The 20533-nt window shown below is 35.7% G+C and overlaps 2 protein-coding genes, 1 long non-coding RNA gene and 1 pseudogene across 3 annotated transcripts; 2 read left to right on the top strand and 2 right to left on the bottom strand.

The window, feature by feature from the left end:
* The first annotated feature begins 1407 nt into the window (after positions 1-1407).
* On the top strand, positions 1408-4227 carry LOC126590361 (uncharacterized; annotated as a pseudogene).
* A 441-nt stretch (positions 4228-4668) lies between these two features.
* Positions 4669-8510, bottom strand: LOC126590643 (uncharacterized). Its single transcript, XM_050256123.1, has 4 exons — positions 7255-8510; positions 5936-6391; positions 5238-5541; positions 4669-4973 (listed from the first exon to the last, which is right to left on the bottom strand). Exons 1-4 carry the CDS (start codon positions 8032-8034, stop codon positions 4837-4839), a joined length of 1677 nt encoding a protein of 558 aa, XP_050112080.1. The 5' UTR covers positions 8035-8510; the 3' UTR covers positions 4669-4836.
* A 148-nt stretch (positions 8511-8658) lies between these two features.
* LOC126590644 (nascent polypeptide-associated complex subunit alpha-like protein) lies at positions 8659-12205 on the bottom strand. The gene is made up of 5 exons (XM_050256124.1): positions 12041-12205; positions 11412-11472; positions 9907-9988; positions 9287-9414; positions 8659-9177 (listed from the first exon to the last, which is right to left on the bottom strand). The coding sequence occupies exons 2-5, from the start codon at positions 11469-11471 to the stop codon at positions 8845-8847; spliced, it is 603 nt and encodes a 200-aa protein (XP_050112081.1). The 5' UTR covers position 11472; positions 12041-12205; the 3' UTR covers positions 8659-8844.
* A 950-nt stretch (positions 12206-13155) lies between these two features.
* On the top strand, positions 13156-13806 carry LOC126591379 (uncharacterized). Its single transcript, XR_007612367.1, has 3 exons — positions 13156-13335; positions 13421-13467; positions 13568-13806. It is a non-coding gene; the product is annotated as an uncharacterized LOC126591379 (long non-coding RNA).
* Positions 13807-20533: the final 6727 nt, after the last annotated feature.

A 20533-nucleotide genomic window follows, 5' to 3' on the forward strand; every position in this document is an offset into this window, starting at 1 on the left:
AAACAACTCAAGAACAAATGGACTACACTTAATAAAGAATGGCAATTGTGGGCATCATTAGTTGGAAAAGAGACTGGCTTAGGATGAGATCCTGTGAAGCAAACTATCATTGCAAGTGATGAGTGGTGGGAGAAAAAAGTGAAGGTGAGAAATTATTATCTCATATCCATGGAAATCTAACTTCATATTTATGTTCTTTTATCATAATTTGTTAATTGCAGTTGGTCATATTTCAGGAGAATTCTGAAGTTGCAAACTATCGAAATAGTGGATTGAAAAATGTTGACCAACTAGACATTTTGTTTAAAGAATGAGCTGTTACAGGTGTAGGTGCATGGGCACCCTCACAAGGGTTGATGAGTAATAATGTCCAAAAAGCTCCAACATGCGAACAAAATGACAGTCAAGATGATTTGGAGAATGACATAGATAATGATGAGGGGCTTGACGACATAGCCGATGTTGAGACACCTTCCCTTGCTCAACCTTCAACACAAGGAAAAAGAACAAAAAGAACAAGAGATTCTAAAAGAGTTGGAATTGGGGCCAAGATGATAAAACAATTAGATGGTATTTTAGAAGCTGTAAACAACCGTTCTAAGAGCACAGATAAGCCTGGTTGTAGCATTGAGGAAGTGATGCAAATGTTGGAAGGAATGCATGAAGTTGTGAATGATGATGAGCTCTTTATGAAAGCGGCTGATATCTTCACTGAAAGAAAAAATAGAGAGATGTTTGTTGCATTGAAGCAATCTAACTGACAAATCATATGGCTCAAGAGCAAGAAAATTTGATTCGTCACATTTATCTTAGGATTATATTTTTCAACATGTTTTTTTTTTTTGGTGGTTGAATAAGTATTTATTATGTAATGGATTGGTTAAATATGTGTGCCTCTAATATCTTTAATTATATGATTTTTTAGAACTTTATTCAGAATGTGATCTTTATTTTTGCCATGATTATATATTCCTCTCGTATTAAAATTTTCTTTTGTGTTTACAGATATGAGTTCTAGCAGCAGTGATAGTAGCAATACAAACAACTCTACTGATGGAAGTGATGATGAATTTTATCAACTGGTTTCTACAAGCTGTGTCACGGCTGTCTCTGAATGGTTAAAGTATGTTGACAAAGAACCTTGTAGGACTTCTTCGTATACGGGATATAGATGGGTAATGGAAGTTTTAAATGGTCATCCTATAAGATGCCATGAACAATTTAGGATGGAACAACATGTTTTTAAGGACTTGTTAGAGACTTTGAAGCGTGATTATGGCTTAAAAAGAATTGGAGATATAACCCTAGAAGAAGCATTAGCAATGTTTCTAAACACATTAGGTCATGGGCACACTAATAGGATGGTCCAAGAAAGGTTTCAACGCTCTGGAGATACTGTTTCTAGGTGGTTTGGGATACTATTAGATGTTGTTTCTCGCATGGCTACTGATATTATATGTCCACATGATCGGCAATTCAAGAGAGTATCAAATAAAATTAAGGATGACAATCGGTATTGGCCATATTTTAAAGGTTGCATAGGGGCAATTGACGGAACACATGTCCCAGTTGTGGTACCTAGAGAAATGCAAGTGCCATATATAGGTAGAAAAGGAAATACAACTCAAAATGTTATGGCTGTATGTGATTTTAATATGTGTTTCACATTTGTCTGGGCTGGATGGGAGGGTGCTGCTCATGATTCACGTATATTCATGGAGGCCTTGAGAAGACCAGAATTGAAATTTCCTTATCCCCCTTCTGGTTAGTAATCAACCTTAGTCTTATATGAATGTGTTTATTTATTTATTATCTTATGAACACAAAAATCTTTATATTTTTCTTTTCAATTATGGTGTAGGCAAATATTATTTAGTTGATGCTGGATATCCACATATGAATGGATATATTGGACCTTATAGGGGTGAACAATATCATCTTCCTGAATTTTGACGTGGAAGTTGTTGGAGATATGCCCTGAAAGTCAATCTTTGGAAGAAACCTTTCAGGACAATGAATGGATGTATAGATGATTCTTATACATCAAATGGCAAAGATACTAATTAGGACTATCTCTATAAACGATATATGTCATAAATAGTGAATCCATGGACAATGGATTGATGGAAGAAGTAATCTAATGATGTTAGACTACAGATACCTTCTTCACATAACCATCATGTCCAAAAAGGTTCCTGGTCATAAGATTGTCGGAGGGATACTGACAATGCATAGACCGGTACATACTATGTCCGCTTCAATTAGAAGGATGGAAAGTCTCATCCCATTCGTGTAGTGACACTAAGACAAGTATGTAGGTGTTCATTAAGGGAATGAGTTCACTGAACACAATCGAACGAGAGTACTTGCATGGAGGTCTACTCACATGTCAAGCAAGTAACTCTAATGGTTGGAATAGTGTAAGTAGTCCTTTGACCTGAGGCATCATCGTTGTCTTGTGGTTAAGTACTTGATCTTTGATTATGTCAAAGTCACTCCATCCGCAGGTGTCCACGGCATAGTCGGGGTTAAGCCACTTAGTCATGAAGGCAAGTGAATGTTCAACAAGGAATCTCTAATCCTCGTTATGAGAGGATGAATACTCTAAGATATGATTCGGGAATCTTCGGCCGAAGCATCGAGCGTAATAAAGGAAAGCGTTCCTATACGACTCAATTGAATCATATAACATGGAATAATCACATTAGGGGTTTGACATATTATATTCATACCCTAGTGATGTGATTGAGAGTATTGTTTTAGAGAAGGATCGAATTGCATTGTAATTCCAACTGAATAGGTTCTCCGAACAACTTCTACATTAGCTTGGGTAGCCATGATATATGGTTAGATGTCACTCATGGCTTGTGAGTTCTTCTAGATGATTAAATGTAGTCATCAAAGAAGAAGGTGAATTAAAAGTAAGTTTTAATTCACTAAGTGATTGGATTAAATATAATCAATTGGATTGGTGCCAGTCACCTCACTGCCTTGCTAATTAGAATCTAAAACGATTGTTCACCAATACACTCTTGTAGTGAGTAACTAATGGATGATGGAAATAATTAATTGGATTAATTAAGTGTTGTGATTAATTAGAAAGTCTAAAGAAATCATAAAAGCGATATAAAATCGTTTTGGGCTTAAAGAAACGTTCGGGTTTAATTGGGCCCATTGGGCTTTTATTCAAGCATTGGATGACTTGAAATAAATAAAAGCCCAAAAGCCCAAAAGCCCAAACAACACTAAGGGGGCCGGCCATATAGAGTGAAAAGGAGAGATAGGAAGTCAAGTTGTTGGCTAGGTTTCTTTGTGTTATAAAAGGAACTTTATAGTGAAAAAGTTCATTAGGGTTTTGTGTGTTGTTTTTCACAAAAAGAAGAAACCATCTCTCTCTCTCATAACTCACACAAGGCCGGCCACCATAAGGGTGATTTAGCTAATCATTTTCTCACCCTTTTGGTTATTCCTTCATCCTTCTCACTACACTAGTGGGTGAGGATCTTTAGAGGTTTTCAATTTTGGAAACTTGAAGAGAACCTAGGAGCACTCATTCTAAACAAAGTGGAGGAGGCAAGGAAGGAGGCTAGGCTCAAGGAGTTCAAGGAGCAAAGGTCTTGGAGGTGGTCCATCCTTGGTCTAAGATCTAGATCAAGAGGTATAAAACTACTCCTAAACTTTGTTCTTTTATATGAATTTGTTTTTGATGCATCTTACATAAACCTATGCATCTTGAAGGGGATTTGCATGACTAGAGCTTTGATATTATTTGATAACATGCTTCCGTTGCCTTCGTATATAAATCTTGAATTGTATATGCATGCTAGTCACTACAAATCCCACTTGAAATCTCATAAATTTCCCTTCAGAAGTCAGCCAAGAGGGAAAAAAGAGATATTTAATCAGAGACATTCATCCCTAAGATGCACAATAGAAAGAACTTTTGGTGTTTGGAAAAATAGATGGATAATGATTCGTCTCATGCGTAACTTCCCTTTTGAAAAACAGGTACAAATTGTTGTTGCTTCAATGGCCTTACACAATTTTATTAGGAAGCATTCCATGACAGATCAAGAGTTCCAACCTTATGATGATGATGATGAACTACTTCCACCTGGACATGAGGAAGATCATAGAGATGAAGAAATTGTTGATGAAAATTTTACTCATAGGCGAGAGATGGATGTTGAACGAGAAAGGATTGCTAATCTTCTTATATCTAGTTAATGCTTATTTCATATTTGATTGTCATGCAACTATAACATGTCATTTTGTTTTCAAGAAACAAACACATATTCTCAATAAGTATGTATAATTTTGTTAGTGATCATTATTTTTTGTAATTGAATTTTCATCAACTCTTAATCAAATTGTATGCTAATTATATACAAAAAATACTTATGCAAAAATTATTGAGAATTATTAATGAAAGCGCTTTTTCATTTGACAACCAAACACTCTATTTAATATAAAAAACGCTTCTATCCAATACAAAAGCACTTAGTTGGTTGCATGCCAAACAACAAACTACTTCCTCATAGAAGCGCTATTGAAAAGTGCTACAAACAAAAAGCGCTCGTGAGTAAAAGCGCTTTATAGAGTAGTACATCCAAACGAGCCCTTAGTGAATATGTGGACACAATGATAGTAATAAATAGATAAAGGAAATAGAGGCTCACCAAGAAAAAAAATTCCAAACTATGAAACATAAAAATTATAAAAGAGAAAAACGAAAGAAAGAAAATTGAATGAATATACATCCCCAATTGCAGTGCAAAATTCCTCTCCCGGCATGGGCCTAGCAACACAAAGACAGTCTGATGTAGGACCCTTCTGTTAAGAAATTCCGACGGTCTTTCCCAATAACCAGAGAACCAATGATAACTCCAGCATAAATATGGTATGAAGTGTAGTCCGGTCCAGTGTAAACCCAAAAATTGTGATTCCCGCTCTATTATTCTCAAAATATGTAACTGCACAAGAAATATACACGAATACAAATGTCAACACCACGATTGATACATGTTTCAGTAATGTCACACGGATAAACGAGTTGTGTGTTTCTTCTATGTCACACATGTAAAAGTTATGTTGTGTTCTAGTTGAGAGATTCGACGTATGATTGTATCGTGTTTATGTTGATCCTAGTCACGTTCGAGTGTACCATCAATATGACACAATCATGAAGTTTTTAAATGTGTGTAAACCGATTTGATGCATTGAAGTAACTGGCTTACCGAGAGCTTGTCTTTTTTGGAAAGAGATGGTACTATATGCATATGACGGGATCAGCTTGGTGTTGTCCAATTCATCTTCATCGGCATCACCCTCCTCACTGTCGGATTCTCCACGTTCAGTACCAACGGCCTCAGCCAGCACTCGGCCGCTGGTAATCTCAGCTGCCGCTGCATCGAACGAGTCTAGTGTGGCGCAGACGTGCCACTTGGCTGCGAGACATGTGACGGCCTGCGCCTTGTGAGTGATTTTGGTTGCGCTGCGTAGTAGGATGAAGAGGCCGGTAACCAATGTTATGGAGCATAACTGTACCAAAACCAAATCAGAATATAAGCTTGATTTCAGTTTAAGGAAAGTTGTATAACAAATATTCCTTAAGGGAGTGTGAGGACAAGACACTTCAACTATATAACAAATATTTCTCTAGTTTTGGGATCGATTAAGGGAGTGTGAGGATGAGACACATCAACTCTATAACAGACACAAGACTCGCTCATATTCTATAAAAGGTGAACCACACCTATATTACATAATAAATGAACAAACTTGTACCAACTAGCTATTGGTCTAGCAATACTTTCTTTTTCCAATGTTGGAAGATTTCAAGTTCAAATTTCTCGACTCGTAGATAAAAGACAAAATAGTTATATTAGTAAAACATATATCAATTAGAAAACATTAAAAGCGATATATAACATACCACAAGTTCACCAGCTCTGTAAACATCGAGATTTTCCTTGGCGCTTGACTTGGTAGTGATGAGCAACAAAGCAAACTGGCTCCCTGTGACCAAAATGAGAGACCATAATATGAACGCACGGCACCTGTGGCTTATGATCCTCAGATGCCTTCTGATCCTAAGGTGCTCAGACAACACTGATCCAACATCAGAGTCCACTTCAAACATTGTTGCAAAGTCTTGTAGCCGTAGGATTTGGAGGTAGCAGATCAGACGGAACAGAACGCAGACGAGGAAAATCATGGTGGTCCGGTAGAGCCACGAGCACAACTCCATGACGCAGACTACCGCGGCACTCGCGTATACACTACCCAGAAAAGGAATTTGTGTGGCTTCAGATGCGTACCACCATATCTTGTACACACTTTCAATGGCAAAGATTGGAATGACAAAGAAGCATAAAAGTTGCAATGATCTCTACAAGAAAATTACCACACCCTATATAAGTCCAAGAAATTAAATTGAGCCATTTCGTTTGATAAATTTGTTCATTGTCGAATTATGTTATAAAATGATATATAAAGAGCGTTGATAGCTATTTCATTTTCAATTTCTGTTTTCACTTTTCTTTAAAACTCAAAATTGAAAACCCGTTTGGTAACTATTTCAGTTTTCAAAAGATTAAAATTGAATACCAAAAGTTTAAAACTTGAAACTACTTTCTTGAGTTTTCAAAATGGGTAGTGATAATATCTACGCATCAATTTTTACTTCTCACATACCCTTCTCAATTTTCAACCATCGGATCGCATGAATTGTAAAAGATCAGTGGCAAAAAATAGCAAAGGTATGTGGGAGGGAGTGTGTGAGTAGCACTATCCTTCAAAATTTAGCTTTCAATTTTTAGTTTTTCATTTTCATTTTCTTTCTTGAAACCTGAAGATGGTTACAAAACGGGTTTTCAATTTAAAAATTAAAAAATTAAAAAAAAATTAAAAAATAAAACTAAATAGTTATCAAACACCCCTAAGTATTTCGTTTATTTAAGTGTGCTACAACTCTTAACAGCTCGCATAAGCAAGAAAAACGGCACAGTGGTTAAAAAACACGACATATAATAAAGGGTAATGTAAGGACAACCAATTATTTAAACTAAATTTATTAAATCATATAACGTGTTTGTTGATGATTAGATTATTACTGAAGTGTTTATTTCCTATTAGCGACACATCATGATTTGTAAATTTTGATCTAAAAAGTTGGTTTACCTGACATTAATCAATAATAAATTAAAACAAAAAATAATTAATAATGTAGAAAATGAAGCTTGTAAAACTTACATTGAGCTGTGCTGTGTACCCCTTCCTTACCGTCTCGCTCTCATCATAAAGCTTATCAAAAAACAAGAACCTTCGCAATCCGAACTTCTTGACAAACCTTGAGAGGCAAACAAAGGACAAGCTCGCAACACTGCTCAATGACAATTGCACCACACTATCGTACGGCCTCTTGTGCTTGCTATCGCAGGCTGCACAACCGAACAGAAAATGGGACATGGCCGGGACAACAATCCCGAACAAGATGAACATGAACCAAGAAAGGCATGCCCTCCAAACACTGGATTGGTCCACGCACATCCATCGTAAGTATGACCTAAAGCTATGCAGTTCATCTCGTGCGTGTGAGACGCAGCGTCGGAACTTGTTCTTCGATCTGTTTAACAAGGCCTCATCGACCACGGTGTCGTCTTCCATGCGATGTCGAGTAAGTTCTTCAACGTGTTTGATTTGGTTTGAATTAATGTGTGTGAGTTTGAGAAAGGAGGGGGGCAGAAAATAACAGGGAGGGTGCGACAGAACATCTGTGTAAATAAATTTGTCATCTTTGGTTTTCAATTTGTTGGTTAATTTGTTAAGTTCGAGTTGTTTCGGGAGTTTTAAGTTATAAATAGAAACTATAAAGTGCTGCAGAGGAATGTAGAATATATATAGTACTAGTCTAGAAGGATTACGGTACAATGTAAACCCTAATAAAACCCTAATGGGGAAAAAGAATAATTGTTCCTTATTCTTTGATTTGTATAAACGAAGGGCAGCTCTGTTGTTCAATGGTCCATTCATCTAAACTACCTATTAACAAAACCGTCCTTGTAAACCAAAAGAGAGTTGAAAAGACAAGTTAGTTTTCGATCACAAAATAATGTCATGGGCAATAATGTAATTTCCTACAAATCAAGTTTTATTTTTTTTATTTTAAACATCACCCACATGTAATCCTAACATATCTTGAATATTAAAAAATAAAAATTTCTCTTCCTACTCCCACGTTCTCTCTCTCATTTCCATCTTAAAAACAAAAATAAAAAATGTTCACACACACAGTGTGTTAAAATACGCTAGTATAAATTAAGGTATAAACTAAGGGGTTAATCACTAAAAGAACATAGACAATTTTTTGTTGAAAGGGAAACGAACATTTCATTAGGGGAGAAATTAGTGTTCGGTTAAATAAAGAGGTTTATGATAACACGTGAAGGAGGAGAAATTTTTGAGTCCGGAATCCCGACCAACACAACCATATGACAGAGACATGAAAATACACTTTGGTCCCACCCCCCCTCTCTGTTTTATCGTCAACGCATTCAATCCGACAATCCGAACAACGATAGTATGATTAGCAATGGATTTAAATTTGATCGAGGTGAAACCCAATCTGACCCAATCTAGTCCATTTACCATCCTACATCATGCAACATCATCCAAACCATTCATCACAACATAGTTATATCATACCAATACATTAAATACTTTATAAAAACCAAAAAACAAACCCGAAATTTGAACTTCAAAGGTCTCAAGAAGACACGACGACGACGATGCAAAAGAAAGAGAAAAATTCATCAAAAGTAAAGTTACATACTGCAAGGCGACTCAGTTTGTTAATTCCATAATGGCAGAAACAATGTCACCGTTTGCTGCTTTGAGTGCCTTAACCGCCCTTGATCTTGAAACCCCAGCTTGAGTCATCACCAACTCAATGTCCTTGGGTTCCACACCAGTTTCGTCTACATCTTCATCGTCTTGAGCCAAAGTTGATGGCTCAGGGTTTGCTGTCACAGTACTTACATTAGGAGCCTTGAACTGCTCTGCGGCCTGAGTTTGAAGTTGTGAGCTCAAGTCCTCAATCTTTGCTTCCCCAAAAATGACATATGTGTCGGATGCGGGGCTCTTAAAAACATCTGGCTTTGAGATGACGAAGAGAATCTGAAATAACAACCCTTACTAGATGAATTCCATAAATCAATCTCATGGAAGCAGACACAAAATGCGTGATAGCAATAAAATAATAAAAAAGCAACAAATCAACACTTACATTCTTGCTCTTCTTGACAGTCACACGGCTGACACCTGGAATTCCTTTCATTCCAAGTTTCAACATCGCTTTGCGACTCTTCTTTTCACTTCTGCTCTGCTTAGACCTACCAGTTGCATCTCCTTGTCCTGCCACAGTGGCATTTTGACAACAAATTACACCAGTGATGAGCAAAATAGAATGGCTATACAATAACATACAACTTCCCGATTACTACCCACAATTTATATATAGCGGGAGGGGTAAGCCAAAATTATTTTATCAAGGTGGGCTTAACGGCAAAACAAAAGAATTCAGTTAAAAAGTTCTACTAAAATTGTCTCAATATCTCATCTCTAACTTTTGACATTTTCAGCCACAAAACCAGACAATATATAGGCATATTGCTTCCCAGAAGGCACCAGAAAGAGAGACAAATGAGCTAAACTAAGAAGACAAAAGCACTGCATAATAAATTGAAGACAAAAACACCACCTTTTTCCTATGCCTTTTACGTCAGTCTAGAGATGGCATTCACTACGATATTCAACCAAACTATATGCTTGAAAGAGCAGGAGCATTTGAGGGGAAAATCATAAAACAGTTTAGCATCACATTTAAGTCTTCACAGTGCAATTTACCTTCAACATCTTCATCTTGGTCATCATCTTCATCATCATCGTCGTCATCGTCATCTTCGTCCTCGACTATCGGCTCATCATCCTACAACCATTTCACTCAAAAATTCATGCCCCATAAAAGAAAAAGGTGAAGCATCTTGAAGAATTTACTCACTATCCTCCACAAGTAAACATCAACTCACATGTAAGGAACAAATCATATTAAGGAAGGGCATAGCCTACGCACTTCCATTATATTGTGCATAAACTTGACAAAGTATGCAAACAAGTTATAGATAGAACATTATGAACCTCCAAAGACTTGCCACATTCTTTCTCCACTAACCTCTAGTAGATAGGAAAATCAACTTAGATTAGTGAGTTGTTATGATATGTTTTGCAGTTCAGGATTGATTCCATAGTAGCAGGGCCCAAATTAAGTCAACATATTCGGTACTAAGTTACTAACCCAGCCAAAAGGTGACAATGCAAAATAAACACATCTAATTAAATGTAACCAAAAAACATCCTATATGCTTGAGGGCATGAGGCATGAACTAAAGTAAAATACTCCCGTTAAGGGAATTAAGGCAAAGACGTAACAATGTCAAATGAGTGATCAAAGTACAAAAAAGAGTAATGATGAAAGATTGTTTGATATGGCATCTGGTATCAGGATCATCCATACAAATTGATGAGATAGATATAGAAATACCGATTTGCAAGTGATCCAATAGGATAAAAAACAGAATAATTACCAGGTTGGTACAAACTTAATGACAGGTGCAGAAATTAAAACAACAAAGAACCTTAAGAAAGAAATTCGGGTCAACTGCACCGATCAAACTGGCTCAATCTATAGCCAAAAACAAGTGTTGCAGTATTCCACCTGGGTATACCGCCCATTTAAGATGATATGAGAATTATCTGAAATACAAATAAATGAATAAAAAAACAAACCGTTGCCATCGCCAGCCAAACCAATATAGAAAGAATGACAAAGTTGATTTCTCCAATATTGTAAAGAAAGGTTTCCATTTAACCTAATAGCTACTACATAACCAACAGAAGCAAAGTAAACTGGATATGACTCCATTAAAGATAGACACCATACTAAGTTTAAAAGGCTGACAACAAAATAGCCATCATAAAAGCTAAACCCTTCTTGGGGTTACAGCTGACTTCACTTGGTAGATATCTATTTCACATTTGTTGGTCACTGGATACAAAAAATCAAACAGCATCCCAGCTAAAAAGCAAACACGCAACAAATAAAATCACACTTCAACCGTTAAATCTTTCCAATTTAACCTAATGCATAAGACAAATAAGAAAAATATCACATAAAACATGCCTCTACTCAATTGAAACAGTTGGTAAACTGCGCACGAACCCCATTAAAAACAACGAGAAATGAATATATATATATATATATATATGTGTGTGTGTGTGTGTGTGTGTGTGTGTGTGTGTGTGTGTGTGTGTGTGTGTGTGCGTGTGTGTTTGTAGAGAGAGAGAGAGATTACATGAACTTTTTGCTGTTCGAGTTGGGCAGCAAGGAGCTCTTCTTGAGTTTGGGCAGTCATGCTGTCACAATTTGATAATAAAATTTTAAAATGTGTAATTCCAGTAGAGAATTATTCTTATTCAGATCAAACAAAAAAAACGGATGAATTTATAAGATCAATTAAAAATTTTAAATTGAAAACCATTCAAATTAAGTCCTCAAATTTCAGTGGAGAAACAGAAATTAGAATTCTAATCTACCAAACCTTTTCTATTCTAATCTATACATTAAGATAATCGATTCGGCACTTAACTTCATGTTATATAAATACATGAATACTGGAGTTGCAAAGTTTCGAAATGACAGAAATTCCCAATTTGAATGTAGAAACATAAATTAAATGTAAACCCTAATTCGAATTAAAACCAACATTCTGCAATCAATTAAACAATTCATGTAAAACAATAGATTTAATCAGATTCACTAAACAAATCAAGGAAGATAAGAAATGAATTTGCAAAAAGAAACGATACACTGAGAGAGAGAGAGACAGAGAGCGGTAGAGAGGGAGGGAGGGAGGGAAGGAGAAACAGAGAGCGGGAGAGAGAGAGGGAGAGAGAGAGAGAGAGAGAGAGAGAGAAGAGTTACCTTGGAGTTGGGGCAGATGAAGTAGAAGCGTAAAGGGAAAGAGGAAGGAGGAGCCAAAGCAGCTGCGCAACACGAACGAAGTTTTCAGGGTTGAGCGTGTTTTTTAGGGTTTAGCGATTCAGATCTCACCCTGCACCGTTTAGTCCTGACCGTTCACGCTGATCGTGCGGCCAGGAATCCATTTTATATTTTTCCTTTTCTTTATTATTTTCATGTCAGTCTATTGTAAGTATGGTATAAAATATCGATGATATTAGAAATATTGGTAGTTCAAAAATATGGAAATTTCGATGGAAATATCGGGATATTATCGATATCGATAAAAATTGAATAAAAACCATGGAAATTGTAAAAAAAAATTGGAAATTTTTATTGAAACTTTGGAGAATGTTTATTTAATCAATTATCTATTAGTTTATCAAAAAAATTAGAAGGAAATGCATTACATGGATTTAACTGATTTAAGTTGATTATACAGCGAGCTGGCAAACACTGTGAGTGTAGAAAATATGTAGTAATTAATGAAAAAAAAAATTAAACACACCATAATCATTTATATATAATGATTTACTAAAATAGTTTACACTTTATACATTGCATGGTAAGATACATGAGTGATTTAGTACCACATAAAGTTTCTATGAGGTTCAAAATTTTTACTATCTTCATCATCTCTATGTGTAGAGTAAGTTTATTGTGAAGAGTAGTCATAAAATGATAAATCTTCAAAATAGTTTTGCATGTAATTGTTAACATGTCACTCATATAAATATAAATATTTTAGCATATCATCATATATACTAAAACTCAAACCCCCTGGTCACTGTGGATGACCAGTGTGTCGACCGTTTTACCCCTCCATTTTTTCTCTGTTTTGGTGTTCTCTTCAGTTTTTCGCACAGTAAAAACCCTATTTTGCCCATTCTGGACAGGTGTTGGTCATCGGAGTCAGTTGGTCCACCTACTTTTCTTCTTCTTTTCACCATTTTGTTTTCAGAATGGTGGACAGGTGTTGGTCATCGGAGTCAGCTGGTCTACCTACTTTTCTTCTTCTTTTCTCCCTTTCGTCTTCAGATTTTCATTGTTGTTTTCTCTCCTTCTCCCGCTCTTGCCAATCGCTTTCTTCCGTTTTTGAATCTTTCCCGGTTTTCGTTTTAAGCCAGCCACTGCTTCTTCTTTGTGTCTAGCAGCGTGGTGTTAGTTTGTTGGGAAAAAACACTACCGGTGGTTTGCGCTCTTTCGGTTGTTTGGTTGGGTTCGAAGGTTTTTCTATCTGTAAAGGGTGGATTCTCCTGGTTAGTTGTTTGCCTTTCTCATATTAGGTATTTCTTTTTGTTCCTTACCGTTTTTCATTTTTGTGGATGGGTTTCCTGTTTGCAGCTGTGTTTTGGAAATTTGGGGGTTTTGCTACCATCTTGGGTTTTTGGGTATGGTTCTTCGTTCTGGTTGAGTCTGGAATTTTTCTTTTTTTTTTTGTTTGGTTTCGTCCCAAACTAATTTTTAGTTGTTTGGTGCTTTTGTGTGCAGGTTTGCAAGCCGTGTTTGTTATTGGTGAGTGTTTTCCTTTCTTCCCTTCAAGGGTTTTGGAGAGATGAGTTTTGGTTTTTCCTGTGGTGTAAGAATTGTGTTATGCTGTATTTTGTTTGTGTTTAATGCTTTCATGTTTTCTTTGATTTAATTTGAAGGAAATTTGTGTTATTTCCAAGTTATGTAAAAACAAAAACTGAGTGATTGAAAAATGTAAAGATCGATTGACAGGCAAGAAAATGAAGTTAAGTTTTGATTATCCAAAAATGAACCTGCAGAAAATTAAAAAAATTTGACAGTGAATTTGTTTTAATAGTTAAACACACTTTAATGGGTGATTGCAAAAATTTCAGATTGTGGACTCGATTGTGCCGGTGATGCATGACCATTGTTCTCTTCTTTTTGCCACAACATAGTGCAAGTTAATCTCATGTAGCCAATAACGGTGTTGGCATTTTGTGCTGAGATTGATTAATGTCTTGATTTCTTACCCATTGTTGAATCATTTTGAAACACAAAATGATTAACTTCTCTCAACGTGTAGTGTGTGTTATTATTAATACATTTTACAGGTTCTTTGAATGTGACATTAAAGTGTATTTCGTTTTAGGTGATGTCGCTGTTTTCGTTTGTTTTATTTTTTTGGTTCTTCAGTTTGTTGTTTTGATCTTAGGTTAATATGCTTATACAAATGCTGAGCAATGGATGTAATAGATTGGATTAGGTAAACATTTTTGTGATGGTAATCATTCAGAAGTGATAAGGCAGTTAATAGATCAATAAGCTGTTTGAATAGGAGATGAAAATGTTTCTGTCGTGTTTGGCTGGAGATTACAAAAGGGATTGGATTTTAGAAAAATTTAATGTTTCCTAAAATTTGTTTATAATTTTTGGGAAAAAATCAGAGCACCAATTGGAGTATGTGTTGAAACTGTTTTTTATCCATTTTTCTAATGAGCGTGGTTTCATCTGCTAGGTTAATTATGTATGATTTTTTATTCCAGTTGATGATGTTTGTCTTTTTGCACTGTTACATATTTTGCACAGATTCTTCGTTCATAATTTGTATCTCTTAATTCAGTTGTGTTTAGCTAAGTATGAACATAAATTATGTGTAGTTGGAAAAGTATTGGTGGAGCTAAAAAAAATTTGATGGATTTTGCAGCATGTTTAATAGCAGTTAAAAATGTGTTTTCTTTTAGCTGACGACATAGTTTTTCATTTCTTTAATTCTTTTGGTTCATAGTTTTTCATTTCTTTAATTCTTTTGGTTGTTTTCTTTGCTGTTGTAACCTCAGGGTAAAATGTTTATACAGATAGTTAATGACAGACTTACTAGATTGGATTATAAGCGTTTGGATCATGGTTAATCTTGACAGTTAATTTTACAATGTGATAACTGCTACAATCAAATGGATAACTGTAATATCTATCTTAATGGTCTCCAAATTTAACCTTTTATGTATAATGATTTTCCAATGTCTTTACTATTATTGGTATTCCCCTTTTGTAACACAACTTTTCACAACCCGCGGCAACGCGCGGGCACTAAAAACTAGTTACCACTAAAACATAAGTGATATATGGTGATTACGATTTTGGATGAGTAAAATGGGAGGGGTTCAAATCCCCTTTGTGTTTTTTTTCCTCCCTTTTTTCTCTTTTTTTTCTTTTTTTTTTTTCCTTCCTTTACATCGATATTTTCGATATTTTTGATATTTTAGTGATATTACACCGATATTTTGACAAAATATTGCTGACGTATGAGCGAAATTATCAACATCGATATTTTTCAATATTATTGTCGATATTGTCAATATTTCTATGATTGTAAGCTTACGACAAAAAGAAAATTCATTTCGGCATTTTTTTGAGTAAATTGTAGCAATAGTAATTTAATGTTAACTCAATTTGAGTAATGATCATTTAATTAAAAATTCATTACTATTGGTCCAATCAACTCATCAAAACGTGCAACTATGGTTCTTCAATTAAAAATTCATTACCACATGTCCCTCAACTTCAATTCAACTAGAGAAATGGTCCTTCAACTTTAACTTAATTGTAGCAATGGTCCTTCCAACATAACTCACTTTGACAAAATTCTGACGAAAATGACCATAGCTACACGTTTTAATAAGTTGATAAACCCCAATTGTAGCAAAGGTCATTCCAACATAACTTATTTTGACAAAATTATAACAAAGTTGGTGAAAATGACCATGGCTACACATTTTGATGAGTTGAGGGTCCAATGGTAATGGATTTTTAGTTAAGGGACCATTACTCTAATTTAGTTAAAGTTGCGGGACCATTGGTACAATTTACTCGCCTTTTTTCTAGAGAGTAAATCGTACCAATGGTCTCTCAACTAAAAACCCAATACCATTTGTCACTCAACTCATCAAAACGTGTAGCAATGGTTCTTTTAGTCAACTCCATCAGAATTCTGTCAAAATGAGTTATGTTGGAATGATCATTGCTACAATTGGGTTAAAGTTGAAAGGTCATTGCTTCAATTAAGTTAAAGTTGTGGGACTGTTGCTCCAATTGAATTAAAGTTGAGAGACGATATAATTTTTCTTATTTAATTTTCCATATTTGTCTCTTGATTTGACACATGACTCATTTTGATCGAAGTTCTAAAGGAGTTGACGAAAATGATCATAACTGCACGTTTGGATGAGTTAAGAGACCAATGATAATAAAGTTTTAGTTAAGGGATTATTGCTACAATTTACTCTTTTATGATCAAAGTCAATTAGGCCATTAACGAGGAGATTATTTTCTTAAATTATATTTTGAAAACCACTCTAAAGAAGAAATTCAACTGTCAAATCATGTGGTCTACAAACAAAGAAATTCAACTATCAAATCATGTGGTCTATAAAATATAATTTAAGTAAATAGTTTCTCTAGCATCAACTATAACACTAGTATAAAGAGTGCATTCATATGAAACTCTTTGATGGATGAATCTTCGCTTACGCATTTGGTAGTCTTGGTAGCTAGCTCATAGCTAACTCAATCAAAGGAAAACTAATGAAAAGGGCTTGAAAACTTTGAGTTTTAATGATAAGGACAAAATAAAGGGTAAAGTGAATAGTACCAGGATTGACTTTTAGTGTTAAAATGTGGTTTTTCGTTAAAGTGAACAGTACCATGAGCTTTTCATTAAAGTTCCCCTCAATCAACCCATAACCACAAACCAACAAGCTGGAATAAATTACTATTAAATGATAATAAACCTATTCATTACATGTCTTTAGGAACATAGATAATTAGGTGAAGTTCATAATAAGAAAATTAAGCTCACAACATTCATTCATGCATTGAATCAAACACTCACACTCTAGGAAGAAAGAAAAACAAAATGAGAGATAAAGAGAGCAATTAATCACCGAGCTAGAATAAATAGGAAAGAAAAGGGGTGGTAGTCATTTCTTATCATACAAGTTCCTTTTTTTTTTTAACAGAAAGTCAACTTTCATTAAAATACAAACTAGTACAAGGCCCAAAAATGATCAGGCAAACAACTATAAGGAAAGTAAAAGACCCAAGCAAAATGAGAGCAGCAACCCAAGATACAACGGGAGGCTCACATAAGTTTAGGCTCGAAGGTAGTAGAAAACAGAAAATAAAAAACCTAATCTCCAGCATAAAAGACCACATCGCCACCGCTGTGACATCCTCGGATGAAGCCAAACTCCGAACTGAGAAAATAGATGCCAGATCCAAATCCCCTTCACGAACCTCTGCAAATATATACAAACAAAGTATCATACAGGTAGAGGGTGAGGCTAAGGGGATATGTAAAACACCCAACACTTGGCCTCGAAGGGGATCCAACATAGGTATGCCAAATGGGGGCATGGAAAGTGAATGAGGGTAGTAGATTTGGTATCTTTCTCCCAATCGGAGCCCGCCTATCTGAGTACATGGTGGGTTAGGGATGTAGTATCACATCTAAAAAGAAGGGAGGACAAAAAGTAGTAAAATTAGGCAAAAGATGTCGGATAAGGGGCATAAAGCCCAGATCTGAGACAAGCTTAGAGGATAGTTGAGACCCAACTCAAGGAAAACTGAGATAAACTCGTAGAGAACCGGGGAAAAATGAAAGAATGAGACTGGAATAAGGAAAGGAAGAGATGGATCTAAGGAGGGGGGATAGAGCAGTGGGAGTAAGGAAAAGTAGAAAAAAAGGCAGATGAGGTAATGAGAGAAAGAGAGAAGGATGAGGGAAGAAGGAGACTGGAAAGAGGAGGAGGTAGCGGGTTGCTGCCTACCCCGAGCAAGAGCAAGGGGCGGCGGCTGAAAGTTGCAGCTAGAGAAGAGGCTCTGAATTTGGGGTTCTAGAGAGAGAAACTAGGAGTAAGATAGAGAAAGAGAAAAAACGTGTTTGCTTTCTTTTCATACAAGTTAAATAGAGTGAGGACAATGTGCAAAAAAGTAACTAAAAAACGGTATAATTAAAATTCTGTTGTAAATAGTGGGTATGTATGCCCACATGCATACAATAAAATTTTCATATGCTTAATAGTGTAATTTGTTTGTTTTCAAGGTAGTTGCTCTATAAATAGAGCATTACAAGTATTCAAAAGACACAGTAAGAAAAGAAAGAGAAAAATAACTAATAACAATAATATTCATCACTTCCTCTGCAATATTTTGTTAGTGTAATATTTTGCAACAACCTCGCTCTTGTCCCTAGCAAAGGTTATCTCTCTAAACTTTTGCCTATTTATAACAAATTCTTGAATAAGATCTAATTCTCATTAAAACCATATGTAAGATTGAATATTGATTTTGGTCCTTGGAATTTATATCCATCTCAGCAATTGTTACCTAATGATTTAACTAATTTCAAACGTAGTTTCATTAGTTCCTAAATTTCCCATGTCCTCCAAACTAGCTAGTAGCTACTAGTTGGTTTTCCTAAGTTACCCACATGCGGCAGCTATCGACAAGAGCAGATCAGTAACTAATGTTGGTTGCTCAGTTGCACCTTCAACGCAGAGTAGGCTAACTAGATAATCATTGAACTCAATTCAGTATAAGATCAGGCAGTAAAGTGGTAGACAACTTGGAGGAGATCAACATAAGGGATCCTAGAGCGGCAGAGCACTGCATGGCAATTCACATAGAGTTGCTAGAGTTTGTGCACTTCCCGATTTAAGGGCTTAGGCGAAGCTTGACATGATCATAGGTACATTGGGTTTAGGGAACTAAACTGTTTTTAAGGGGGAAAGATGTGAAATTCCTTCATCATATTTCACTATTCCATTATCGTATGTCGTGTTTCTATGATTTTATTTTATTTCGTTAATTTTAGAGGTTTTGGTTTGTTATTTTAAGTTCAAATTTTTGTCACTAGCCAATAAAAATCTATAGACCTTTTAGGGTCATTATTAGACTTTTTAGACAGAGCTCAATTCCATGAGCATGTAGAAAAAAATTGTTTGCGAAACGAAGTTTTAGCAAATAAGTTATAAGCAATCAAAGTTAGGGCATTTATGTCATTTAACACCTTTATATATAGTACGCCCTAAAAGGGCTGGAGCAGCCTTTCCTCATTTAAAACCCTAGCTCGTGGGTTGACCAATTTAGCCCTCCTCGACCAGCGATTTGATCTTGTTTTTAGGCAGATATTCCGACCGATTTTTGGGGCATTTCTATCTCATTAGTTCCTAAATTTCCCATTTCCTCTAATCTAACTAGCTACTAGTTTACTTTCCTAAATTAGCATAGGACTACAAGCGGATTATCAACTAGTGTTAGTGGCTCAGTTGCACCTTTAGCGCAGAGTATGCTAACTAGATAATCATCGGACTTGATTCAGTATAGGATTGGGCAATATAGTGGTAGACAACTTGGAGTAGGTCAACATAAAGGATCCCAGAGTAGCGAAGCACCGCAAGGCAGTTCATAGATAGTTACTAGAGTTTGTGCACTTTCCGCTTTGGGGGCCAAGATAGAGCTTGACACGATCACAAGTACACCAAGTTTAGGGGACTAAACTGTTTTTAAGGGAGAATGATGTGAAATTCTGTCACCGCACTTCATTATTTAGTTACAGATTTTGTGTTCCTACGATTTTATTTTATTTACATTAATTTTAAAGGCTTTTGTTAGTTATTTAAGTTCGACTTTTTGTCACTAGCAAATAAAATTCTATAGACCTTTTGGGGTCAGTCTTGGACTTTTTAGACAGAGCTCGATCCACAAGTGTGTAGATAAAAATCTTTCGCTGAACGGAATTTTAAAGAAAAAGTTATAAGAAATCAATGTTAAGGGCATTTATGTCATTTGACACCTTCATATATAGTAGGTCTCCATAGGGTTGAAGCAACTTTCCCCATTTAGAACCTCAGCTCGCGGGTTGACCGTTTAGCCCTCATTCACTAGCGATCTAACCCTGTTCCTGGGCAAATTTTCCGACCATTTTCTTAGCCAAATCCGGTCATTAATTCCTAAATTTCCCATTTCCTCCAATCTAACTTGTGAAATCTCGTTCTCAAATTTTACTATTTAATTTTACGTATTTATGCAAATTTATTTTTTTAATTTGAGAATTTTAGTTGACTAGTTACAAAGTTTTTTTTTTCTGTAAATAATCATTAAAAATTCGTAGATCTTTCGGAGTCAATATTAATACTTTCAAGTAGAGCTCGATTCCACAAATGCGTAAGCAAAAACCTTTTGCGAATCAAAGGTATAACGAATGAGAAATAAGCAAGCAAAGATAAGGCAAAATGATAATTTGCACCTCTATTTATTGAAGGCTCCAGAATCTAGGAAAGAACCCCTTCCCCCTGAATTGGCAACCTGGCAACCCGGTTCTCTGCAAATGACATGGTTGCATGGGTAATTTTTCGACATCATTTAAGTTCCGGCATAGCCAGTCATCATTGTAAGAGTATAAACAAACATAAAGATGAGAATCCAAGTGAAGGGAATTTAAGGGTC

This window comes from Malus sylvestris, chromosome 11, assembly GCF_916048215.2.
Source record: "Malus sylvestris chromosome 11, drMalSylv7.2, whole genome shotgun sequence".
Lineage (NCBI taxonomy): Eukaryota > Viridiplantae > Streptophyta > Magnoliopsida > Rosales > Rosaceae > Malus > Malus sylvestris.